Source organism: Sturnira hondurensis, unplaced genomic scaffold (genome assembly GCF_014824575.4).
Source record: "Sturnira hondurensis isolate 20B ecotype Veracruz unplaced genomic scaffold, ASM1482457v3 Scaffold0006505, whole genome shotgun sequence".
Lineage (NCBI taxonomy): Eukaryota > Metazoa > Chordata > Mammalia > Chiroptera > Phyllostomidae > Sturnira > Sturnira hondurensis.
The window spans coordinates 6,232,679-6,260,142 of NW_028079136.1; the positions used below are offsets into that span (position 1 = coordinate 6,232,679).

Consider the following 27,464-nt stretch of genomic DNA (forward strand, 5'->3'; position numbering starts at 1 on the left):
GGAGGCCCTCATAAGCATGAAATTAGGCACGGTTGGTGCTGCCCAGCACCAGTAGGTGCTCAATAGATGGTGTCCGTCTGATGATCGAAAAGGAGTGTCCTGCATTAGCTGTGGTTGTAAAGAGGCTGAAGCACTTTTCTCCCTTCCGGCATAGTTGTGTTTACTGCAAGGACCAAATTAGATGCAAAATCTCTAAGGCCACCTCTGACTTTGTAAATAGTGCTAGTGAACAGAAGGAAATTCAATTCCAAATGCCCTTTATTCCCACCTCTGCTGTTGACACAAACTCAAGCAGGCTCTCTCTGTGGCTCATGACCCCTGGAAATGGAACCCAGCTGGGGTCAGGGATGGGAATGGGTTTGACTTGTCCTTTTGGCATCTCCTCAGCCTGCAGAGCCCAGGCCTCTTGGAGCATCTTTGGGGCTGACACAGCAGAGGTTCCGGGCACCTGCGGCCACTCCTGTCAGAAGGCTGCCATGCCCCACATTCCTGAGGATGAGGAGCCCCCCGGAGAGCCACAGGCAGCCCACAGCCCCAACGGCCAAGTAAGTGCCCCCTCCTTGCCTGCAGCTAGCCTGGCTAGGGCCAAGCCAAGCACCCTGGGCTGAGGACACAGTGCCCAGACTGGCCAGAGCGTTTGCTGATGCCTGGGAAAGGTGTGCAGCCCCCACACTGAGGAATAAACACGCAAAGTTCCTTTGAATTGCCCCAGGCCCCCACACACCCTGACAGTGGAACCCCCTGGGCTGTGTCTGACTGAGGCTTCATGGGAAATCAAGCCACCCTGACCCTGGAGACCCCCTCCTGGAAAGGAGGTAGCCTTGGAGGAGAAGCTTGTCATGTCAGGGTCATGAGCACCAGCAAGAGTCACTTAAAGCGGATCTGCTTAAAATGACCAAATTTTCATAGTAAATAGTGAGAAAGATTCTCAACAAAATTGTATTATAAAAAAGGAAATGATGAAAATAAGATAATTTAAAGGGTCTCATTGAGATTGTACTGTACAAATGAAATTATAAAAGCAAGTTATTTTTAGCTATATATACTACAAAATATAGATGATATGTCACTTTTTAGAAAAAATTTTTTAAAAGATTTTATTTTATTTTTAGACAGAGGGGAAAGGAGGGAAAAAGGGAGGGAGAGAAACATCAACGTGCAGTTGCCTCTTGCACGCCCCCTACTGGGGATCTGGTCTACAACCCAGGCAGGTGCCCTGACTGGGAATCGAACCGAACCAATGACCCTTTGGCTCACAGGCTGGTGCTCAGTCCACTGAGCCACACCAACCAGAGCCATATGTCACTTTTTAGAATGAACAAAAAATCAAGTGTATTGATTTTGGTCTGGATATATTTCTTTTTATATCAACAAGACAATCTGTTCACATGATACCTCTTCCTCCACATTTTACTGTATAGCGCCTTCATTAGGAGATTCTGGTGATTTAGTACGTAAGATCTTCATTTATTTTCTCAAGGACCTCTTTCAACCCTTTAATATTGAAGTCATTCTCTTGTGAAGAACCTGCCTTACCACATCCTCATAATTTTGTTCTTCATTTGTTAACTAATCCAGCTCCAGCTGCTCCTCATTGGTCCAAGACCTTGCACTCGAAACTCTCTAACCTTGTTTTCTTTCATCTCATGAACTTTACAGAGAATTTGTGTCATCCTGTTACATCTGACACTCACCTCAACTGCCCTCAATCAAGAGATAAACACTTGTTAAGTGAGCAAAGAACAGACAAGTGACAAGTGAGAAGATTCTTAGTGAATATCTTCATGTTACGATGACATTTGTTTTCTCACACATCATAACTCTGGGAACATAGATAATAAATATTTAGAAAAGAATGGCCTCTTGTATTTCCATATCGCAAGCTCGTGGTGTTGCAGAAACTTGGCAGCCTCAGGAAGCCCTTGAATTTCTAAATGACAGTGGGCCAAGCCCCCATGTCTTTGGCTGAAGGCAGCCAACTCAGGGTTTTACTGAGAACCCTCCCAGGAATGTCTCAGGCCACAGAGGGCGCTGCTCCTCCGTGGCTTTCAGTGGCTCCAAATTGCTCCTCTGCAAAATAGTCACATCTGGAGCCAAATGCGGCTGCTCCTGATCCTCAGCTCACTGTTTTCCAGGGTTCTGGCTCCTTAGCATGCTTACCCCTCAGTCCTGCACTCTGCCTTGGCTATTGCTGACCACTTCCATCCACTTCACTAACAATGATAGAGCCCTTAAGCCAGATTCTGGTGCAAAATCTAGCTCTAAAATCCCAGGCAATTCCCCCAAACAGCTGTCGTACTGTGCTCCCCAAGAATACAAGTACTCTTAAAAAGCCCCGGCCGGTGTGGCTCAGTTGGTTGGAACATCATTCAGTGACTGAAATGTTGCAGGTTCAATTCTTGGTCAGAGCACATACTTGGTTTCAGGCTCAATCCCTGTTCTGGGCACAGGTGCCTGTGAGCCCCCATCCGACTCGTACGATCCCCAGTCTGGGCATCAGTCCTGGCCGGGGTACATGTGGGAGGCAACTAATCAATACTTCTCTCTTGTATCAGTGTTTCTCTCCTTTTTTTCTCTCTCTGAAAACAATTTAAAAAGTGTTGTCAGGTGAGGATTTTTAAAAAGTATTCTTAAATAATAAGAATAGATGGACAATTATGAAACTCCACCCTCCATGAAGAGATCCTTTTACAATCAGTTCAGTTCATCTTGGTTCCCAACTTCTCTACAAGGAGACACAAAGCCAGACAGCACAAAAGCCTGCTGGCCCTCTGACCATCACGGCTTCAAGCTACACATAGGTACATCTCCACCGTGTCAGAGGTGAGGCCAGTTTTAGGAGTGGCCAAGCAGGGGAAGGGCTTCCTGAGCTCATCACACAGTTGGGGGGCAGAGAACCCCAGTGGAATAGCTAGACCTCCAGATTCCTTGTCCCTGCAGGCTCACTCTCCCTGTGACCTTGAGCTAGAACCAGACTTCTGTAACATGAGGGAGTGGAACCCCATGGTCTCTAATGTTCCTTCAAATGCCATGACTCTCTAACTCTGTGTTGGGAGACATCAAGAAAATAAGAGACTGTGGGTCTAATGGCTTTGGCATTGACAGAGTCCAGCAGGAGAAGGACCAATGAGGAATTCAGGATGTCCGGAGCCAGGGTGCCCAGGTCTTGTCAGACCATTAGCCCAGGGTTTAAGATTGGGGATTCTAGCGTTACACCAAGCTAAACTGCTCCACATCCTGGCCAAGAGACCTTGTGTGAGTCTGTTAAATTTTCTGCACCTCTTGTTCCTCATCTTTTCCCTGGGCCAACTGTTAGTAGCTGGCTCCTGGACTCAGCCAGCCTTTGTGTGCTTTCTTTGGGCTGAGGGACAACAGAGCTCAGGCTGATGGCCACATCAGATTCAGTATTCTTTTATTCTCTGCCCTTACAGACAGACACTGGGCCTCCCTGAGCTCTCCAGGAGCCAATAGTCATTGTCAGTGAAGAGCATCTCCTTCTATTCCACCCATCAGACAACCCTTGTCAGGCAGCCATGGCCTGCAGGGAGCGTCAGCCCCGTGAGCTGGGCTGGTGCCTCGGGAGGCTGGAGCCCCAGTCCCTGGGAGCAGCGGAAACCAGGCAGCCAGGGAAGTAGGGTTGGCCAGGAGGGCTTGGCTAGAACTCTTGGTGGCGTGTGAATTCCCACTCTGTGCGGCAGGCAAAGAATGGAGCATCCTTCTGAGTTTACAGCTCCCTGGGGTCCAGCCCTACTTCTGGTTCCTCAGGCCCCAGCCCCCATTTCCCATGACGGACACGAGCGCTGGCTGAGCCCTTCTCACAGAAAAGCACTAAAGCAGGAGACCTAGATCCTGTTTTTCTTTCTGCACGCACACACACACTCACACGCACACTCACACACACACAGACTCTCACATGCACATGCACAGACTCACACACACTCACACACAGACTCACACACATGTGCACAGACACACAGACTCTCACATATACACACACATGAATATACACACATGCACACACACTCTCTCTCTTGAACTCTCTCACACACACACCCTTTACACTCCTAATCAGAAGCCATAATCAAAACTCGCAATGAACTGAAGCCTCCTGACAGCTCATTCTGTGAGGCTGTGCCTTGAATGGAGCTTTCTGGGGTGGCCTTGGAACAGGGAGGGGCACCTCCCTGGAGACCCCTTGGAAAATGTGTGCCCCCTCATTGGGGGGGGAGTCCCAAATAAGCAATTCTCTCTGGCAGGATTGAGATGAAGACAAAATAGGCGCTACATGTAAAACACTTAGAACCCTGTGAGGATTGTGCAGGGTGGGGGCACCTCCCCAGGTCCCCCAGGGAGACCCCTCATGCCATAATCTTCCTGTGTGGCAGACAGGGCTCTAAGCACTTAACACATAGTAACTGCACAACCCTAGGAGGGAGATGTGATTATCACCCCATTTACAGACGAGAAAACTCTAGTGGGTGAGTAAGTGTATGCTAATCACGAGAAATCAGGCAGGGCTTTGAAAGCTTCAATTGTTGAATTCACCATCCCTGAGCTCATTTCCACCTACCTCATTACACCCTTTGTGAGAACAGCCTCAGTTAAGATCATCAATGAAATATCTTTAAATAAGTTATCAGTAAAACATTAAGACCTGCTATATGGGTGTATGAAATATTGGGGATGTTTGTTGGGCACCTGCTATACGCTCATCCCTCCAAGGTACATATCACATCTTTATTTTATAGAAGCAAAGAAGTTTCCATGAGGTTATGTCATTGTCAAAGGTCACATAGTTGTGTCCTGGTTGAGTGGAGATTGAAACCCAAGCTTCTGCGGAGGTGTTCCTTCCAGCTTTGTCCCCTTCCTGGGCCCCGCTCCACAGTAAAGCCGGTGTCCTGGACACCAGACCCCCAGGCATGAGGAGCAGGTACTTGATGCCTCGTTCTCTAGGGAAAAGAAGCTGGAAAGGGTCAAGAGGACAGTTCCACCAGGATGGCTTCCAGGGGTTCTGGTCTTAAGAGCTGTGAGATTGTCACTTTGCAAGTGGCTGGGACAAACCAGGAAGCCTTTTAGAAATGTTGCTTGTTACAATGGTCAGGAATGCATATTACAATTGTTTGCCCTTCGTCCCTGTTCTGAACAATGGAGTAGCTTGTCATCGCTGTTTCCCTGATTCTCCTGTCAGACTCCATGGGAGCTGCTTAGGGGTCTGGGGTTGTGTCTCTCATGTGTTTGTCTCCAGTTCTCAGCATAGGCTGTAGCATGTGCTGGCTGCTTAGGGGAGGATGGGTGGGTGGGTGGGTGGGTGGGTGGATGGATGGATGGATGGGATGAGTGATAGGCTGGGTGGATAACAGGCTAGCTGGATGATTAAATTCCTGGACTGAAGAGAGGGAGGAATGGAAGGCAGAGTGGTGCCAGGAAAGGAGGGAGGAGGAGAGGATAGAAGGTGAAGATAGTTGCATGACGGGCTAGCTGAGTGATGCACTCTCCCTGGAGTAAGGCTAATGGGCAGTGTATGCCATTCAGTGCTCTTGTTGAAATCTGTTGGCATGAGAGTCAAAATGGTGATGAAGAAGCCAGGGTAACCAGTGGCTGTTGGGCCCTGATCTCTAGGAATAGAGTGGACAATAGTAGGGAAGAAGGCCCACCAGAAGCAGGGCAGGGCCTGGGTGCACGGGGGAGGGAGCATCTACTGGGGAGGCTCCAGGGAGCCTTCAGACCCGGGACTAGTCCTCTGTGCTCGGCAGGGAGGAGCAGAGGCATTTCTGCTCTCCCATGCTGTTGGGACTCGTCTCTGGAATAATCATTTTCTCGCAGGTCCCCAGAGAGTCTTTTTACCCTGTCGGAAGAGCAGTGATTCCCTCTTCAGCTGGGCCCTCTCCCCAGAGGCAGCCCTGTTTGCCCTCCAGGCTGTGAGAGAGGGACCTGGGGATGCAGCCACCACAGGGTCCACCCTCCACCCCCACCTCTCCATCATTATTGTTATTACTTTATCTCGTCAAATCCTTCAGACAAGCCTGGAAAATGGGGACTGTTAACGCCAAGCAATGTTTGAGAACGTGAAACTCACAGAACCTAAGTAACTTGTCCAAGGTCTCTCAGGTGGGATGCCAGCCTGGGCTCCCTAACTTCACTGCCCACACAGCCTTTTGGCAAGGTCCTTCTCTGTGCCAGGGCTCAAGTGCAGGAGCTGAATTCCCCACTCCTGCCAGCACTGGCCTGGGGCTGGCACTGGGGCTTACAGCTTCCTAGCCCAGGCCTGGTCACGTGACATTGGGGAAGGGAAGATAATATTCCCATCTATGACACGGGCCTATATTTATCCCTGTACCCAGGCAGTTAGGAAACTGTTGTGCATTCCTGGGAACTTAAGAGTGAAATAAACATTTAAATGTTTCTATAAGTTTATTTAAGGAGAACAAAATGTGACCTGCTGGCTTATTATAGGGTGGGTGAGCTGAGGAGTGATGGCCCAGCTCCCCCGTGCTCTGCTGACTGCAAGGAAGGGAATGGACGCCTGGGGAGGCTGGGCCCCCGGAAAGGTGAGGGGGGATAAGCAGGATAGCAGGATAAGCCCCTGCTATCTTTACTTAGCTGTGTGTTCAGCCTTGTGCTGTGAGGGATACCTGGAAGAGGGGGCTTATGAGGGAGGGTGCAGCTTGGAAGAACTAGAAAGGCGGATTGGAAACCTATGCGTCACTAGGAAGGATCAGGGAGGTGAGACCAAAGACCTGCCGATGATGGTAAAGAGTAGCTTCTGTAGTGGGAAGGCCACCAGGCCTAGTGTTTAGTCCCTTCCACTATTTACCGCCTGTACAGCCCTGCACCAGGCTGCTTTTCCGTTGGTAAGGTAGGGATTGAAATGGGAAAGGGAGGAAAGAAATGTGCCGATCACCCACTTCACGGCCAGGGCCTTCACTTTTTCTTCCCATTTCCTCTTCATGATTCTATAAGGTGGGGGCGTATTATCACCCCCAATCTGTGAGTTTCATTCACAGGATTGTTGGTAGGAATGAATGAGAAAACACACAGGAAGTGTCTGGGACAGGGCCTAGCACACAGCAGGTTTGAGAAAGTGTCACTCCCCTCTACCCACATTTGTTCCTTTGCTTCTCATGTCTGAAAGCCACGAGGGCAGATGTACTTGGTCTGAGAAGCAGATGGTGAGAGAGGGAGTAGAGCCAGGTAGATGCAGCCTTGGAGGTGCGCCTCTCCGGGAGTCATCAATTGCCCAGGCTTGTGCGCTCAGAGGCCCGGAGAAGGTGCTCTGTGGCTACACCAGAAAGGCTGAGCCCCACCAGAAAGGCTGGCCCCCACCAGAAAGGCTGGCCCCCTAGTTTACCTCCAAAGGATCGCTCAGACCCCAAACTGAGAGAGGCAATTTTTTTCAAAACCTAATTCCAAAGTAATGAATTGAGTCCCAAAGGTAGCAATAACAGACTAATATCTGACACTCTGAGGATTTACTAGGGGCCAGGTGTCCCCCACAAACTTATCATCTGGAGCTGCCAGATTTAACAAATAAAGATACAATTATGTCCATGCCGTATCCGGGCCACACTGATACTAAGAAATCACTCAGAGTTCAAATATAACTGGGCATCCTGTGTTTTATCTGGCAATCCTATTTCTGTATCAACCTGCTTAATTCTTTTAACTACCCTGTGACAGTTATTTTGTAGATGAGGTAACCAAGGCACAGAGAGCCCAGGGAACTTGCTCACATTCACACAGCTAGTAAGTGAGATGTATCACGAATCAGTGTGGCTCCCAAGACCCAGGCCCTTGAAATCCTGAAGCCAGTAATTTGCCTGGGGGATTTTGGGCAAACCGTCCAGCAAGCTTCCTTTGAGTCCTGCCTCCGTTTGTCAGGTCAGTGTGGGAGCAGCACGGGTATTTACACTGTGTTAACACCTGGCAGAAGTCACCCCAGAGGCCCCCTGGGTCGTCCCACACCCTCCACTGGATCACTGTCTCCCCAGAGTGAAACCCAGCCCACACGAGACTGAATGTTCCCCACAAAACAGTGTTGAACAAAACTAGAGGTTGTACAGAACTTGCTCAGCCATTCTGTGAGCCGATCCGGAAAAGAACACTGATTTTATCACTGTGCGTTTTGTACACATGGGAAGGAGAGAGGGAAGAGTGGTCCAGGACATTACATCAGGACAAAGGATTTCTCCCCAGTTGCTTCGTGCCTCTTCGCTTTTAAACAACTTAAAATTGTGTGGTTACATGCCTGGCACTTGCCACCCATGGTTTGCTTCTGTCTTTTTGTGTGAGCACCTCTGCCCTAACCCTCTGAGTGAGGCTGCCTGCAGCCCCGTGGGAGGCAGCCACCTCAGGAGAGCTTTGCTGCAAGTGGCCTTTAGCAAGAAGGCAGAGAAAACTTTCACCAGAAAGCAGCTCCTCCAAGAGCTCTGCAGGCCATTGACCTCACCAGTGTCAGCGCTGCACGGGCACCAGGCCCTGGGTGCTACCTGGGGATGGGGGACGGGAGATGGGAGTGGGTACTTCCATCCTGATTCCCATCCCATTTGTGCTAACTGGAATGCATTGCTGCGGCCTGGTTCGCCTTTGTCTTCCAGGCCCTGCCCTAGACCCCAACACATAACATGCATTCAGTAAATGTTTGCAGGATGGACAGAATAAAGCGTAATAATGTGAGAATATTCACAGGCTGAGCCCTCTCTTACAAGCTAAGACTTTTGGAAACTTTTGTGAGTTAATCATAAAGAGAAGAATCAAGACAATCTGTTTAATAAATAATTGGTTGGAACATGAGTAAACCAAGGAGGGAAGGAGGTAGGGAAAGAGAGAGGACTTGGGTGGGGAGGGTAAGCAAAAAGAGTCAAAGGGGAGGGGACAGGCAATCCGGGAGGGGGGACTCGTTCCCCTTTCATGTCCTTTGAGAGGTGAGAGTGAAGACTGAAGTTCTTTTTGCACTTTTTTTTTGTCTGCTGAACCAGTCTTTAACGCTTTTCTTCCTGGAGCCTGGACCACCCGGACCGCAGGTTCATTTGGTTTCATGTTAAATGGTTAAACCTCAAGAGTCAAACCATGGACGGTTAGACGGAGTACGCATTTCTGTTTATCATCTAGGGGTGTGTCTACTGACCAAGTCATTCCCCCCATTTTATAGTCTCAGCTCATGGTTTTATATCTTCCTCTTCGATGTTGCTTACTTCGAATTGCTTTAGGAAATAGGTAGTGTGTCAATAAAATAAAACAAATACACTGTATTTTACTTAGTTAGCAGCCTGAATCTAGTCAGCTCCTGGAAACGGGTATATAGATAACCCCATCGCCACCACCATGATTGCTACTTTTCAGAACCCGACCTGCAGAAATGAAAGATTGGCCCCTCCCGCCCCTTTACCTAGACTTGGCCCATCTGCACCAAAGCCTGCTGGGAGTTTGTAAAAGCCGCTCGCCAAGGGAGGATAGAAACCGTATGATATAAAGAGCATGAAAATGATATTTTAGCCAAAGTACATTTCTTCCTTGTTCACTAAAGGATTCATACAAGAAAAAAAATCTAAGTATGACAAACATGAGTATATTCAGAGCTCAACCTTTCATGATCAAAGTAAACTCCGCCCAGGGAAGGGACCTCCCACTTACTGCAAGCACAGTCCGCATTTCGGTGGACATTCCCGTAGTAATGGCCGCCCACGAGGCCGCACGGGAGAGAAGCCCCGCCACAGTGACGTAGGGGTTGTACCAGGTGAGTAAGTCCCAGAGACCTAGGTGCCTGGAGTTAACAATATCGTATTGCATACCTAAAAATGTGTTAAGGGGGTAGATCTTGTAAGTGGTTTTATCATCATTATTACCATAAGTAAAAGGCAAGAGGAAACTTTGGGAAGTGAGCAATAGGTTTATATCATAGATTGTAGTAAGGATTTCACCAGTGTATACTCTCTAAGCTCATCAGGTTGTATACATTAAAAACATACAGATTTTTGTATATCAATCACACCTTAATAAAGTGGTTTAAAAAGAAAAAAAAAAGATGACATTGGTGGAGAAGGTTTTAAGCACAACATTTACCCAAATGTAGGACTGTCACTGAATATCAGGAATGTACGGGTCCTACCACCTCTTCTCCTGACCTTCATTTTCCTCCAGCCAAGCTGGAGCAGGCTACAACATCTCTCTCTCTGGATTGTCAGTGAGTTCCTAGGTTGTCACCACGGAGGGCTTAGAGGTTCCTTAATCTCCGTGCATGAAAAGTGGACCTTGTTAAACTCAGGTGAATGCCCTCTGGGGAATGAAGGAGAAACTGGATTATCCTCTGAATAATTCAAATAAACTACATTCATCCCCTTATCAGGATGGCTCTGAGTTTCATGACTTCGGAATAAATGGCCCAGCTCCTGGAAGCTTCCTCCATTCCAAGCCTAACTCCATCTGTGTTTTTGTTCTAAACCCCCAGGGCCCTCCAGCCACGGGTGTATCTTGCAGCCCACCCACCATTGTCCTGACTGGGGATGCCAGTTCACCAGAAGGAGAAACTGACAAAAACCTGGCCAACAGGTACATCCCAGGTGCCTGATCTTTGTGCTGTGAAGAACAATATTTCCTAGCACATAAGGATTAGACAGCTATATTTTTATAAATCTTTCCTTCCTTCTTCCTTCAATCATTTTATTGATGAAAATACAATCAAGCAACTTTTCAAAATGTGAGAGAGAACTTGGGATTTTTCATTATCATCTCCTCTCCCCCAAATTATTTTTTCTCTGCTGGATTTGGCTCTTTGCAGTCTGCTAGCCTTTAAGAAAAGCACGAATCCTAGCAGAGGAATCTCCTATATAAGTGCCCAGGTATTTGCAAACAGACCTGGAAGATGTGAGTCTTTGAATGTAGAATCCTGCCAAAGCTGGCCAAAGCGGGTCCTGTGTGGAGGATAATCTCTTGGGAGAGACATTGGCCCACAGGCTCAGGGATATCACTGCCTCGATGTTGCAGCACTAGCTCAGTCACTAATCTAGCTAGAATGAGATTGCCTAAGTACTGTTTCCAAAATGTTGCGAAGATAATTCTCACGCAAATACATAGTGAGCATGTGTCAAAGCTGTATTTCACTCATTCAGGAGAGACCCATCATCAGGGCAACAAAGCCATTTCAAAGGAGGATATAAGCAATGGATATACATATATAATCAGTGGGGTCAAAAGAAATGCTGGAATAAAATTGCTAAGTTAGATATAATAAAATAGGTGACTGTTTTCACAGAGCAATGAAACCATGTTTTTATCTTTTCACCTAAGCAGAAATCATCTGCATCTCTACCAGATGACAATTATTCATATCGTAGGAGCTTTCTATAAGCTAGATGTTCACTCAGTCTGGATCCTAATAAGCAGCAAATAGTCAAAGCAACACCTCGCTAGGGCAGCGGCTGGAAAACTGTAGCATGCATCAGACCCTCTGGGGAGCCTGTCAATCACAGATGGCTGGGCCTCACCTGAGTTTCTGACCCGGTAGGTCTGAGGTGGAGCCTGAGAATTTGCACTTCTAACAAGTTCCCAAACTTAGAAAAGCTTGTAAGGTGATGCTCTCATATGACTCTGAAAAAAAAAATAGATGGGCAGCTGTTTGCCTATTTCCAAGCTGTAGACCAATTTTCTTAACAAGACGTCTCTGTTCTTTCAGAGCTCACAGTCCCCACCGGAGGCTTTCTCACCGACACTTGAAGGTTTCCACTGCTCCGCTGACTTCTGTGGGTAAGGGCAAGGCCAGCTGATCTTTCTCCTGCAACTAGACATAGGGGTCCAGCCGAAGGTGTGTCTGAGTAGGAAGACAGGGATCTGGCAGTTGGGCCGGCCCCTCGCCCTCTCCTGCTCCTCAGGCAGCCCCATCCCTATGAGCCCAATAGAGCAAAGTCAATCGGCCCCTCAGTGTTTGAGCCCAGAAGAAGTATAATGTCTCATCTCAGTGTCTTTTGGTAAAAAGACAAGACCGGGGCGTGATGAGGCAGACGATGAAGTAAGTCAAAGGGAGACAGAAGAGTTATAAGACACTCAATTTCAGGACTCAGGGAGCACAGTCCTCTGCGCCCCAGGCAGGTACGTGCCGGGGTGTAAAGCTACCCCAGTGGCCCCTCAGGGCCTGCTCTGGGCCGTCAGAGCACAGATACGACACAGACTTGGTCCCCTTGGCCTTCGTGTTACTCACAGTCTGTGAAGACACCAAGAAGTGGACAGATATAATCAGGACGCTGTATTGTAAGGCCCTTTGCAGAAGTGTTAAGGAAATGAAGGCCGGAAGGGGCCCAACTCGCCTTGAACAGGGGGATGTTCGGATGAGTATTCTGGAGGAGAGAATATCTGAGTTACCTTAGCAAGCCGGAGAGGTAGACAAGAGGGAGGAAAGGCATTGCGTTCCAGGTAGAAGAAGCAACATGCTGGGAGCAGAAGCCATACAGGGCAACTGAATGTCTGCTGTGTGTGTCAGTGGGGCTCTCAAATGATAGAAATCCGACTCAAATAGTGTAATCCAAAAGAAAAAATTAAAATTAAAAATCAAAATGTGGTTTCAGGTAGTGCTGAATCCAGATGCCCAAGATGGGTCATTAGTAACTGTCCCGTCCCATCTCTCAGGTCTCCTCTCTAACGAGAGTTCCTCTTTCCCACTATCCAACACAGTGCCCAGGATTGCCTCTCACTGACTTCCCATGGCCATCCCTGAGCCAGTCCCTGTGGCCAGGGGCACTGAACTCATTGACTGGCCAGGGCTGGCACACAGTCCCACTCCTGGCACTTGAGGTGAGGTGGGGGGTGGGGTTAGTCCCTTGTAATTGAGAAGGATTCTACTCAATGCAAATTGGGGAGCTATGAACAGAAGGGGGAATGGAAGCTAGAGGGGCACAATGGGAGCCACTCACCACCGAGGGGCTAGAGGGAAGTGACCTCAGGAGCAGTACATGGGGTCAGCAAAAGAGGCTGGGCCCAGTCTGGCATTTGGACATCACTCCATGAAGAGTACTGACAAGGTGAGGCAAGAGGATGGCATGATCATATATGCCATCCTGAGCAAGGTCACTCTGATAGGCAGTAGAGGATGCAAGGGAGGGGATAGCCTGGAGGTGGGGGCGCCTATGAAGAAGCTGATGTAATTGTGCAGGTAAGAGCTAATGAGCAAGAATGGAGATGAGGGGCACTGTCCAGAGATAGGTATTCATAGAGCATGAATGATCATCAGGACTTGATGGTCAGTTGGCTGGACGTGGAGAGACTGAGGAAGAGGGAGGGGTGTGGAATGGCTCCCGTCTCCCATGTTTCTGAGCAGCTGGGTGAGGGGTGGTGTCATTCATCCAGAGAAGGGGCAGCTTGGAAGAAGAATGGGGGTAAACAGTGTGAGTGGAGGAAAGAAGGGAGAGAAGGAGGCCATGGGATTGTGACTTTGACCCCTGAGTGCCCCCTTTAGCTACACACCTTGAGTTCACTAGCTGGTTGAAGAAACAGAGTCCCCAGGGTGGACCTTTCCCTAACAGCAGGGTTTAGGGCAGTACTGGGAACCTAGATGGCTTCATGACCATTTGCGACAGGACCTGCCCCAGCCACAGGCTACAAGCCAGAGAGGCCAAACCTGCTGAGGAGGCCAGATCTGTCCCCACTGGGCTCTCTTCACAGCCCAGCGCTGGGCTGAGGCTTGGCTGGCCGAGTCTTCTCGGGGCAGCCTCCCTGCTCTGGGGTGTGGAGAGGCAGGGACTCTCACCTTATGCTTACCCCCCATCTGAAGACCCTGCAGGGCATGTCATTGACCTAGTAAATGACCAGCTGCCAGACATAAACATCTCAGAGGAAGACAAGAAGAAAAACCTGGCTCTGCTGGAGGAAGCCAAGCTGGTGAGTGAGCGATTCCTGACCCGCCGTGGGAGGAGGTCCAGGAGCAGCCCCGGAGACTCCCCGTCAGGTAGGCTGTACGTGGGCTGCCCTGAGCCCCTCTGAGGAGGGCTGGGAGGGGGAGAGCCAGGCCCCAGCTGCACCAGGAGCTCTGCTTTCACGGGGTGGGCTTTGACGTGCATGTCCCCAGGCCTCTGGGCCCAGGAGGACCAAGCCCTAGGAGAGGATCCTGTGAGGAGAGAACATCTTACCCCATCTTAGGAGCTTCAAAATAATGACCCAGCTCTAGCCAGAAAGCTCTGCTTTTTGGTTTTGGGGCCCATGTGTGACCATTGTGTCTTACTGTTTCTATAAGAAGTGCCAGCCTACAAACCTTCGGGGCCTTCCCCAGCTCTGACTCTTGAAGAGAGAGAAATCCTCTGTGATGCTGGTGTGCACAGACCTCTGGGGCATCTGCATGGACAGCGTCTCTCTGACTGCCCCCCACCCTTCCCCAGGAGAGCCTGCTCTGTGGGCACCCCCTCTGGAAGGGTCTGGCAGGGCTGGCTCTCCCTCTCCTTGATTTCCAGCTGTGGGCTGTAGGAAGGACCCTAGGCACTGTGTGGGAGGGGAAGGTGGTCTCTGGTGTCTTTATGGAATTTCCGGATTAGAAGGGAGGTGCTTCTGGGCCCTGAAATCCACCCTGCTACACCTTTGGCTAAAGTCGCTCTTTTTCCTGAGCAAAGAACAGACCAGTTTCAGACAAGTCTGCATGTACCGAGGAGGCCAGGGGAGTGTTTGAAATCAGGGCCAACCTGTCAAGTCTAGGAGGTACAGCCTTTGCAGTTAGGCCTGCCAGGCAATGCTGGGTCCTCTGTTTCTACAATGTGCTTGAGGTCAGGCCAGGCAGGCTGAGGACCGTGACCCCAGTCCTCGCCCCTGCGGGTGATCCTGGGGACCCTTCTGTTGGGCTGGCAGCAGGGAGGCACTGGGCTGCAGTAGGACCCTTTTACAGTGGTCCAGAATCAGCCCCCGATCTCAACGAGGAAGACCCAGTTCCCAGAGGTCAGAAATACCTGAAAAGATGTCTTTGTTAACCTGAAGTCCTAAACTTTCACAAATGCTGGCCAATGTGTGTTTGTCTTGGCAGCTGTTTCCCCAAACCTCAGCCCCGGAGCTTCTCCTACATCCTCAAGGAGCAACTCACTCACGGTCCCCACGCTGCCTGGTGAGGTCCAGCACCCATGGCATTTCCTATCCTGGTTTCTCCCTGTGGGTGGCAGCTCAGCCCCTTCCATAGACTGACTCTGAGGCCTCTCACCTTTCAGTCTTCCCAGGCAGAATCCCTGTAAGGGCCCCTCCCTGGGGGCTCCCAGCGGGGCCTGGCTGGGCTGCCTCAGAGGTGCATGCCTCCTCAGTACATGCTGGTGTGTGTTACTTTGGGGTTTCAAGCTGACATGGGGAGACAGATCTAGCCCAGGGTGAGGTAGGCTGGGTGAGCACAAGGGCAGGGTTGTGGGAAGGGGGCTGTGGCTTGCACTCTCTGCCCAGAGAGAAGACAGAGAGAGGTTATTTCAGATCCTCTATTTGTGCCACTCTGGGCTTTTGGTTTCTGTCCTTTCATTAGGCTTGTTCTGGGCAGCACCCTCAGGTCAGCAAGGGAAGGAGGTTGCCAGGGACAGTAGCCAGCCCTTGTCGGAGCCGTGGGGCAAGCTCAGGCTCAGGCCAGGCAGCCTGGGGCCAGATCCCAGCACTGACACACCCTGTGTGACCTTGCTCTCCCTCTACCTCAGTTTCCTTGTGTGGTTTCTGTGATGATTAAATGAGGATTCACCTCAGAACCTGGCATGCGAGAGGTACTCAAGGCATGGTGGCGTTACTGGCTCCCAGGCCTGAGGAAGATGAGGGGGGGCATTCTGGGGAAGTAGATGTGTTTTGCTAAAGGAAGGGCTGAGAGTGTGGGGTACTGCACGTCACTCACCAGTGTCTGGACCATTCCAGGCTTGGATGCATGCGGTGGCCCGCAGTCCCCTCTGCCTGGAGCACCAACACAGGTAACAGGGACCCCATTCAGGTTTTCTATGCCATCTGGTCTCTCCTCTTACCCTTTAACCCTGAAAGGCCCTTCAGGACCCACTGAAATGAGGGTTCTGGGAGGGGGGGAGAGACATCTAGGCCACTGCCGTAGGCCTCCTTGTGGGTATTTCAAGGGGAGATGTGATCCCTTCACATTACTGACTGACTCATGTTTAATTTCTCCAGCAGAAGGGGGATGAGGCCGAAGTCTCTTCACCTCACCTTGGCGAGCCCGTGAGTTTGAGCTCTGCCCAGTTTGGGTGTGGGAGACACTGTGTCCCAGAAGCCTGGGCTGGCCTTGGGCAGCCCGTGAGGGGGCAAACACGAGTGGGGGGTCAAGGCTGGGGAAGCAAGAAGTTTCCTCTGCCCTATTGGGATAGGCGGTCTGAGATGGAGGGAGTGGGAGGCAGGATTCAGTGGGGGTGAACTCCATGGTGAACTGGCTGTAGCCCGGTACCAGCAGCCAGTGACCAGGGGGACCACGGGGCCCAGCAAGAGCTGGGAAGACAGCTGCTCTAGTGAGCACCACAGGAGAGCTCCAGCCCCTGGTTGGGGTTCTTCCCGGGGGAAGCCAGGAAGACCTCATTTCTCCCTCACACAAGCACTCAAGAGGGTATTGAGGGCCGCATACAATACAGTCTCATCTAGAACTGGGTCTGGGTTCGAGTCCTCTGGGAGAGTTTCAGCACACGTCGGAAACAGCCACACAAATACTCAGACATAGCCCAACCCGCTCCTCACAAAGCGTGTTTCCCGTGGGCAATGAGAGGAGCGTAAACTGAGCAGAAAGCTATCACCTTTGCAAGGGTTACCTCATCTGATTATCCTGAACCTCTTCTGGGTTATGGAACTCTCTGGGAAATTGTTAAAAGCTGTGGATTCTCTTCCCAGAAAAAGACGTACATCATGCACACACACACACACACACACACACAAACATGCACATATATTTGCATATGATTTCAGAGGGTTCACAAACCTGATGGGAAATCTGAGTCCCTAAAAGTTAAAGGCTTTGCCAGGCAGGGCAGGGGCTAGAATCTGGGACAAATAAGTCAAGGTCAAAACATGTGACTGCTTCCAAGCTGCCCTCTCTTCCACTCTTCCCTTCAGCTCCAAGCCCTTCAGAAGTTCTTAGCAGATTTTGAATGGCAGATTCCTTGTCCTGTGTGTATTACAAGCCTGAGGCTTGTCTGTGGGTCCTCTTTACTGGCTCAGACTTCCACCCAGCTCTCAGCCCTACACACACACACCCCTTAGCAGGGTCTGTGGGTCAGAGGCCCCACAGCAGAAGTGGCCCCACCTGTCTCCTCCTCAGCCTGCCTCCAAGGTCCTGGTTCTACCTTGTCTCTTTCAGAACATCCCCAAAGGGCTAGCTGACCAGAAGCAAAATGACCAGAGGAAAGTGTCTCAGGGCAGGCTGACTCCTCACTCTCCCACGGTTGAGAAGTCCAAAGAGATTGCAATAGAACAAAAGGAAAACTTTGATCCCCTCCAGTGCCTGGAGGCCCCACCCAAAGGCCCAGCTTCTGGCACAGGCTGTGGCGGGAAAATGGCTCTGAACAGCCCCCAGCCTGGCCCTGCTGAGAGCGAGCTGGACAAGCCACCCCTGAAGATAGCTAAGGAGGGCAATCCTCTGCCCCGAAGTACAGCCCAGGGCTCTGGAGGGGCAGTACCCTCGGACCCCCAGGGCAAAGACACAACCGGAGAGCCAGCAGGATCCCATGTTGCCTCCAAAACCGAGCCTCGGCCCCCTTTTTCCCGGCCACCCTTGCTTCGGGGGGTCTCCCGGGACAGTGCCCCTGAAGAACCCGGCCCCCGGCTGCAGAAAGTGCTTGCCAAGTTGCCCCTGGCAGAGGAAGAGAAGCGTTTTGCAGGCAAAGCCAGCAGCAAGCTGGCCAAGGCGCCTGGACTCAAAGACTTTCAGATACAAGTGCAGCCTGTGAGGATGCAGAAACTGACCAAGCTCCGAGAGGTGGGTTATGGGAGCCAGCTGAGGTGTTGTGGGGAACACTGCTCCAGGACCCTCTGGACAGAGGACCCCTGGGCTGAGCTGGGCCCTGGGGCAGGGCAGTTCTGGCCTGGACTTGGGCCTCACGGGAGCCCTAAACTTCCCAACCCTGATAAATCAGGTCCACGGTGCAGCACATTCTTCCCAAACACCAGTTTCAGGTGCTTTAACCCCGCTTGCTGGGGTGGGGTCGGTGTGGGATATAGTTGCCACACAATGCCACATTTCAGGGGGAGGTGGCGTATGGAGGCACATGGGCCCTCAGTCCTGGGCTGAGTTTTTCCCCCTCCAGCTGGTGCTGGTGGCTAATAAACAGGAAGCCCTTGATGGAGTGCCTTGTCATGCCCAGGACTGGATTAGGCAAGGATAAAATAGCTTTCTCCTTTATCATGCCCCCAAGCTTTCCTTCCTGATGTCTATTAACAAAGGGCCCCAAAGCCATCCCCAAGTATAATAATGGCTATGTGGGGCTGCTCCCCACCGTGGTGAATTCCTTCCAGCATCCACAATGTCCTCCAACCGTTACTGGCCATTTAACCAGGTACAGTGGTCTCTCATGGGGCTGCCACCATAGGCAGGGGGTGATTGGGGGTGTTCAGAGATAAGAGGAGAAAGACCATGGTGTGAGTGACAGAAGAGAAAAACAGGACAAAGGAGTTTTATCCAGTCCCCACTTCCCCAGAGGCCCAACTGAGGCCGCAGGCCAAGGCAACCAGGACTCCACAGGGCAGGACCTGGCACCCCCGAGCTTGGGCTGGACAAGAGTGTCCTGGCTCCCTTATAGAGGGCCGTGGAACAGGGAAGGAAGAGAGGCACCGGGCAGCAGTCAAGCACAAGTGAGGGGGTTTCTGTGCTAGCAGGGACACACTCTAGTGCTGACGACTGTCCTATGCAGCAACCTTCCATGATGCTGAGTCGGAGGATCCGGGGGAGCTGGGGCCTGGCTGCTGATGTTAACATTTTATACGGAAGACCCCACCCAGTCAGGAAGGCCTTGCTGATTAGTGGGGCACACAGGCCTGGCAGGGCTGCCTGTGGTGGGCCTTAGTCCTAGATCTCTTGGGAACGTGGTACCAGGAAGGCCCAGGTACTTGCCTTCATGGACCTCTGGCAAAGAAGAGAGGCCAGGCTCAGGCAGGAAACCACCCCTACCCAATACCCCTGCAAGCTTTCTCTGCAGCAAAGAAAGCCACAAAGAACCTGGGGGCCCTGTCCCACTAACCTCTGCTCTGGGAGCTGAGTAATCCCCATCCCAACCCCGTGTGCTGAGAGCTGATTGACTGTGGGCCTGCTGAGGAAACAGGTGAAGGGCCCTAGCCTGTGCCTTCTATTGGGCTACAAGCCTCATCCTTTCCCTCTTTACTCAGGGGGCAAACCATTCAAGTGGCCTCTAATATACAGAAGACTGATAATCTCCTAAAAGCACCAGTCACAGGGGGGAGGAGCTGGGTCAGGCAGTTCCACTTGGGAGCGCTGATCTGGTGCCAATAGACTTGGAGCAGGTACGGGCTGACCCGGGGCCACACACTGTGGACCGAATCCCGATCTCTTTCCCAGCTCTGCCTGCTGACATCCCAGGAAGGACAGTGACTGCCGAGCCTGCTGCCTTGAGGCAGCAAGTCTCAGGCCTCATTTGTCTGGAGGGTGTCACAACTCAAGAGGTGTCATATCAGGCCACTGAGAATGTGTGGGGCAGGTCACATGCCTGCAGTGGACACTCAATGCCTAGAACAACCGGGCAGGAAGCTTCCGCAGGTCGGAGCACAGCCATGAGCTGAGCAAAGATTGTTTCCTGTGGCAGCCCGTACACATCCAAGTGACCCTCCCATCCCCACAGCCTCGGGCTCTGCTTCTGTCTGTCCTCCTTCAACCACAGTGTGGCTGTGGCCCGCAGCTCATTCATCCTGAGGCCCACAGGCTTACTTACACAGCAGATAGCTCTTATCTCAAAAAACGTGGTGCCACTGATGGGTTTCAGGCACCTTTATGGGTTGGGAGAAGGGCCGTCTTTCTGGTGCCCCTCAGATGTCACCTTGTCACGATCCTCCACCGACTTTGGAGGCTGCCCTGGGGTCCCTCACAGCAGTTTGAGTGGCCACAGAGCCATAGACAAAACTGAGGAAGGAGTCCAGGCTGATGCTTCATCTGAAATGTTGTCTTTTGCTTTTTCTGAAAAAAAGGAGCACATCCTGATGAGAAATCAGAACTTAGTGGGGCTCAAGCTTCCAGACCTCAGCGAAGCGGCTGAGCAGGAAAAAGGTAGGTGGGGTCGGGGCAGATGCTGTCCTCAGGCCAGGGCTGATCAAAGAAGGTGAAAGTCTAAGTCCCAGATTTCCTGGCAGAGCCTTTGTCTGACACACCTGGAGCAGGCCCTCAGTTAACATTTGCAGATGGATAAATTATCAGATCCTATTTCCTGCCCGCTCAGAAAACCTCTAAACTGTCTCCTTCCAACCAGTTCTCCTTCTAGACCCTGCTAGGCTTCCTTGAGCCTTGTTAAGCACCCCGTGGGTCTGAAAGGGTGACCCAGGCCTGAACTTTCGCTGCTTCCTTTTCCTTTCCCTCTCCCACCCAGGAAGCCACCCAAATAGAACAGTTCCTCTTTTCAGGACATCAGAATCATCTCTTGCTCTCTGATCTGCTGTCACCACAAAGTGCAAACCCCAGCACTTCCCTCTCGGAGAGTGCAAGTCCCCACCCAGCCATCCTGCCAGACTCATCTTCTGAGAAATGAGGCTTTGGGTATTTTCCCCCTGACCCCCTCCCACCACCACCCCCGGCCCCTCACCGCCACCCCTGCCTCACCTCTCCTGATATCTCATATCTCATGCTACCCATGGTCAGTCTCCACATAGAAGCCTTCTGCTTAAGGATTGTCATGTGGGCATGTCCCCAGTGCCACCAACCATGTGGAAGACCCTGGACTGAAATGCATATCAACTAACACCTACCTATTCAACATTAACAAGAAAATTCCCAGAAGTAAAATGTCTAACAATTTTTTATTTTTATTATTGTATTATTATTAATTATTATATTATTTTCATTTTTATTTAATTTATTGGGGGGTAACATGGGTTAATAAAACCATATACCGGTATTTTCAGACCATAAGATGCACCCAGATTGTAGAGAAAAATATGGAAAAAAATGTTGAAGCAAAAAATATGGTAAAATATTTAATAACATAAATAACATAATATTTCACCAATGTAAATGGAAACAGAACTCAACAGCAGCATTAACAACCATTATTCCTCCCAAACGGAGCAGGGGGTGCGTCTTATAGTCCAAAGATACAGGAGGTGCCAGGTGTACAATTCTGTAACACATCATCTGTGGGTTGTATTGTGTGTTCACCACTCCAAGACAACAATTTTTTAAAGTACTAATTTTTTTAAAAATTAACCATTTTGGAGGAAATCTTTGGAAAAGTTATTATATACTGCTCCATGTTTAATTTTTAACTTGTTTATTAAATCACATTTAAAACACTAGGAAAAGATTTACCTTAAAATTTCACCCATTACCCCATAAATTCCGAAAAAGCAACAATTTCTATTTTTTTCTGGTATTTACCTGTATTTATATTTTTCACAATTAATTTGATGGTAAATATAACTTTCTGTTCCTACTTTTTAAATTAATTAATTTGTTTGTTTTTATTATTGTTCTGTTACAGTTGTCCCAATTTTCCCCAGTTGCTATCCCCTGCTCCTCTCACCAACCCCCTACCCGCCATGCGCCCCCTGCTCCTACAGTCAATCACCACCCTGTTTTCTATGTCCACGGGTCATTTATACTTGTTCTTTAACTAGACCCTTCCCCTTCCTCCCTAACTTAACACTCCCCCCCATCCCCTGTGGTCCCTGTAAGTTTGTTCCTTGTTTCCATGCCTCTCATTCTATTTTGCTCGTTGGTTTGTTTTGTTCGTTAGGTTTCTGTTATAGGTGAGATCATATGGTATTTGTCTTTCACCACCTGGCTTATTTCACTTAACATAATACTCTCCAGTTTCATCCATGCGGTTGGGAAAGGTAGGAGCTCCTCCTTTCTTTCTTCTATGTAGTATTCCATTGTGTAAACGTACCGTAGTTTTTTTATCCACTCACTTACTGATGGGCACTTAGGTTCCTTCCAGCACTTGGCTATTGTAAATTGTGCTGCTCCAAACATTGAGGTGCATAGATTCTTTTGATTTTGTGTTTCAGGATTCTTAGGGTATAATACCAGCAGTGGAATTGCTGGTTCAAAAGGCATTTCCATTTTTAGTTTTTTGAGGGAAATCCCCACTGTTTTCCACAGTGGCTGCACCAGTCAGCATTCCCACCAGCAGTGCACTAGGGTTCCCTTTTCTCTGCATCCTCACCAGCACTTGTTGCTTGTTGATTTGTTCATGATGGCCATTCTGACCAGTGTGAGGTGATCAGAACTTTTTCTTAGTTTCTTGTTCTGATATTTTATTGTTGGTGTACAAAAGTGCCTTTAATTTCTGAACATTGACTTTGTATTCGGCTATTTTGCCAAATTCACGTATTAGGTCAAATAGTTGGTGGAGTCTCTAGGGTTTTCTATGCACACTGTCATGTCATCTGCAAATAATGACAGTTTTACTTTCTCCTTTCCAATTCGGATGGCTTTTATTTCTTTTTCCTGACTGATCACTGTGGCTAGAACTTCCAATACTATGTTGAATAAAAGGGGTGAAAGCAGACATCTTTGTCTTCTTCCTTATCATAGGGGGAAAGTTTTTAGTTTTTGCCCATTGAGTATGATGTTGGCTGTAAGTTTCTTACATATGGCCTTTTTGTGTTGAGGTATGCTCTCTTATTCCCACTTTACTGAGCATTTTAATCATAAATGGGTGCTGTACTTCATCAAATGCATTTTTAGAATCTATTGATATGGTCACGATTTTTGTCTTTCATTTTGTTTATGTGGCATATTACATTGATTGATTTGCAACTACTATACCATCCTTGCATCCCTGGGATGAATCCCACTTGATCATGATGTATGATCTTTTTAATGGATTGCTGGATCCCGTTTACCATTATTTTGTTGAAGATTTCTGTTACTACTTTTTAAAATTTACTTCCTAACTAATTTCATACATTTTGACTCATTCTCATATTCATCATTTAATGGGTACATGTTATCCTTTTATATTGCTATATCTATTGTTGGGTATTTCAGATGTTTACAGTTCTTTTAACTATGATGAACAACCCTACTATAAACAGCTTTGTACTTGTAGTTTATTTCTTTCTTCCTTTAATTTACTCCCTTGGGATAAGATCTCAGGCTTGAGAATCACTGGGCCAAAGTGCAGAACAATTTGCATTTACCCATTGCTTCCAAAATATAAAGCTCCCTGCAAATATTGAGTCAGGAGCCTTTCTCCTGAGAAAAACCAGCACTAGCATTTGCTTTGTTCTGTTCCTTATTGGCCAGAGTACAGTGAGGACCAGATAATCAATAATAATAATAACTATTGCAATGTATTACGAATAGTGTGAAATGTCACTTCATTACTAGCTTAATTTGCTTTCAAGCAAGCTCAAACTTTGAATTTTTAAATATTCATTTCCTTTTTTCCTTGTTAGGTGAACTAACATTTGGGTCTTGGTTTTTTGTTGATTTGTTTGTTTTTGTTGGTAATGTGTAGAAACTCTATAAATGTTAACCATTTGTTGGTTGTATTTGTCTTTGTTTTCATTCTATCATTTTTTGCTTTTAAACAAGGTTTGTGTTATTTTTAGAGAAATCAGTTTTTATATAATCTCTTTTGCCTATCTTTTCCTATGAAAATCTTCCATTATTTATATCATTATAAAACTACTAATTCTGTCTAATTAGTATAGCAGGTCTCTTTACTACTAATTTTTCTATAGTTCAATCTACTTATATTTATTTTGCTAATACCTCTGAAATTTATTTTAACATACAGGTATTTGAGAATTTAAGATCTTGTTACCTCAATCATATTTTGATAGTGTTTATATTCCTTGTTATATTGTGGCTTAGATAATTATATACTACTTCTTTTTATATATATTCCAAAGACTAGCGCTGAACCTTTGATTCTGTTCCATTCCAATCAGAACTGTACCATTTAAACACTGCCACTCTGTCATATCTCCTAGAGTACAGTGGGGTTGTTTCTCCCTCATTACTCTTCTTTTACAGAATATTCTTTATATTCTAGATGTAAAGATTCAGTACAAATTAATGGAAAAACAACTGGACCAGAAGCCAGGAGATTAGAGTTCAGTTCCCAGTCCAGACACCAATTAATGGAGTTTTAAAATACGTTCCTCATTTTCTGTGGGTCTCCACTCCCTCTTGGATTAACCTAAGATTAAAAAATTCCAGGTCCTTTCCAGTTCACCTCTTATTTACCTACTTTTCTAAGTGACCATTTTATACATTTTAAATTGTGATTGCTCTGAGCTGCAGTTTGAATTCGGAAGACTTGTCCAAGCTTTGTTTGTTATAGCATATAGATTTTAAAATTATTTCCCTTGCAAATATTTAGTTCTCATTTAAGCACATGCTTTGTCCCTGTACTAATTCAGGTCTTCCTTTGTTTTTCCTCTGAAAGATTCAAGGTTTTTTCTGTAAGTCTCCTGTATCTCTTACTGGCGCATGTTGTACATGATTTATATTTTTTTGATTATTTGTAAAGAAGACTTTTTCATTAGATTTTTCTAGTTGATAACTAGTGGTATAGATCAATGCTGCTTGGTTGTTTCACATGTTTCTTATATCATATTATTATTACCAAATGGTAGAGAGTGATTACTATAGTGATTAAAGAGCATAATTACTACAATTAGAGTGATTACTATGTCCCAAGTACTGTGCTAAGTGTTTGATAATATTTCATATAATGTTCACAACTGTGGGAAGTGGTTATACCCATTCCTTTTATTATACCCATTTTGCAAATGAGCAAATTGAGGCTCAGGGAGATTAAGCCTACATGGTTATTAATTGCTGAAGCCAGGATTGAAACCCAGATGTATCTAAATTCAAAGACTCTTGACCACTTTGCAGAATGCCTTAGTTTTTCCAAATCACAATCTTTTCATTTGATCAAATTCACTATTTGTTTTAGTTATACAGTTGTGTATAAAAGTGTATGTATTTTTTTCTGTATCAATATATGTTTTATAACTTTGCAACGTTCTCTAATATGATAATGGTGACAAGAACACTTGCCTTGTTTCTGTTTGTAATTGCTTTTGTGTTTTTCTTTCAAGGATCATGTTGTGTCTGATTTATTAAACAAAGGCACTGTTTTAATTTTAATTATTATTATTTCATAATTATGTTATTTATATGAGAAAACAGAAAAGATATAGGTAATAAAATAAAAATAAATATATATTTAAATATTTTATATATTTACATCTTTTATTACATGTGTATTTTTCTATTTAGTTTATATATTTCTTATATTTTATGTTTTTATTCTTATTTCAAGGAAATATTCTTCTCTTACAAGGTTCAAGATTTGTGTTAAATTTTATTGAATTGCTTTGGGTATATATTGAAAGAATGATGTATATTTTATCATTTAGTATATTAATTAATAATTTTCACATATAAACATAAATCATTGTGGTCCTGGAATAAGAAGAGTTGTTATCTACAGGCACAAAGATTAGGGGAACATTCACTTGCTTCATATTGTGATAGATCTCATAAGGGCGAAGGGCCTGGAGGTGTTGGAAAAGTCTTCCCTAGAAGAATGACATTTTAGCAGCCATCCAAAGACGGAATGGGAGTTCATCGGGCAAGGACATTCCTGGTAGAGGGAACGGCATGAGCTGAGCCTAAAAGGGCGGAATGAGTTGCTGAGGATCCCAAGATGCTGAAGAGAGCTAGCCACACAGTGGTTCCTACTGTGCATTCAAGTGATCGTTCTAAGAACAGGATGAAACCTCTGAAAATGCTGTGGCCAGTGGATTGGTCTGGGAAAGGGGCTCAGGAGTGCAGACAAAGGGACAGGATAGGAGGCTGTTAGGCTGTTGAGATAGCCAAGGGAACTGCTTGTGACAGCCGGGACAAGGCCCTCTCTGTGGTGGCGCAGGGCCTGAGCCATTTTCATCTCTGCATCCCCAGCATTCAGCCCCGGAACAGGCCCACAGTCAGTCTCATGTCTTTGGCTGGAAATGACCTCCAAATGATCCTACATCCTACAAGATCCAAACATCCTACAAGCGGTCCCTGTGAAGAAAACTGGTTGGATTTTTGGAGAGACCACATGCAACAGAGAAAAGCGCCCTCCCACCAGGGCCCAGAAACTGAAGGAGTGCCAAAGTTCTTAAGACTCTGGAATGTTCTGATAAGAATCTTCCCCATCTCTCAAAGGAACAGCAAACAATCGTTATAAGAGACTCGAGTTTACCCCATGAGCTCATATGTACTGCTTGCTGTATTTAGAGATGTTAAAGGGCCAGCCTCTCCAGCTCCCTGGGAGGACTCCCAAAGCCTTTTGTCCTGGATACAGAGGGAATGAGGCTCTTTGATGGGGCTTTCAGAACGCAGGAAAAGGAAGTCAGAATTCTGCAGATATCAAACACGTGGTTTGCCCACCACATCTCCTGCACTGTCCTGTACACTGTGAAGCCCAGAGTACAAAATCCCACTTAGCTGGCAAAATAGAGTTCCACAACCCCAATGATAAGAATTAAAATACATGCCAGCTTTCTGTTAGAATAAAGACCAAGCCCTGGCCAGGTGGCTCAGTTGGTTGGAACATCATCTCATTCACCAAAAGATTGAGAGTTCAATCCCCAGTCAGGTCATATACCTAGGTTGTGGGTTCAATCCCCTGGCTGAGGCACAAGTAGGAGGCAACCATTCAATGTTTCTTTCTCTCCCACTTCCTATTTCCAAAATCAATACACATATCCTCAGGGGAGGAGTAAAAAAGAAGAAGAAAGACCAGGATCACATAAAAACATTATATGAGCTCAGTGAAATAGGTACTGTCATACCCATTTTACACATGAGCAAACTGAGGCATCTAGAAAATAAGGAACTTGCCCAAGGCTATGCAGGTGGGAAATAATGAAGCTAGAACTCTTAACCATTCAGATCCTAGAAATAAGAAAGTAGGAGGAAGTACACATTTACTGAACACCTGCCATGGTTAATTTTTTTAATTTGGTGTTTTTAAGAGTCAAATTCACTTTTCTGATGATTTGACTTCTAAGACCCATCTCGTTCCCTATTAGCACTGGATGGTGAGGTATTGCTGTAGGCAACAACATGGAGGAGGAAGCAGCCAGCTCAGTCTAGTGGTGAGTGAGTCCTGATAGGTTTCTAGGAGAAGCAGTTTTGAGATGAGGAAGAGAAGGGAATCCCAGGCAGAAGGAACAGCAGGAGCAAAGGCAGGCAGGCATTTTCTAGTGCTTGGCATATTCTTGAAACAGAGGAATCCATTTGAGTCAAGTATGGGCCCTATGTCCCAGAGAGATGGGCAGCAAGAGTGGAAAGTAGGTAGAAACCAGGGAGACTGAAGGTT

The 27,464-nt window shown here is 47.6% G+C and overlaps 1 protein-coding gene across 4 annotated transcripts in view; it reads left to right on the forward strand.

Moving 5' to 3' along the window:
- The first annotated feature begins 347 nt into the window (after positions 1-347).
- The window catches only part of IRAG1 (inositol 1,4,5-triphosphate receptor associated 1), a 74,207-nt gene continuing 47,090 nt past the window's right edge, over positions 348-27,464 (forward strand). For 2 of the 4 annotated variants that reach the window (XM_037050069.1, XM_037050072.1), the window contains exons 1-9: positions 348-545; positions 10,445-10,545; positions 11,669-11,739; positions 13,757-13,930; positions 14,990-15,067; positions 15,841-15,893; positions 16,102-16,149; positions 17,273-17,890; positions 20,107-20,185. In XM_037050069.1, the coding sequence (XP_036905964.1) occupies positions 348-545; positions 10,445-10,545; positions 11,669-11,739; positions 13,757-13,930; positions 14,990-15,067; positions 15,841-15,893; positions 16,102-16,149; positions 17,273-17,890; positions 20,107-20,185 (1,420 nt within the window). The remainder of the gene's footprint in view (positions 546-10,444; positions 10,546-11,668; positions 11,740-13,756; positions 13,931-14,989; positions 15,068-15,840; positions 15,894-16,101; positions 16,150-17,272; positions 17,891-20,106; positions 20,186-27,464) is intronic. The other 2 variants (XM_037050070.1, XM_037050071.1) reach the window with 2 other exon arrangements.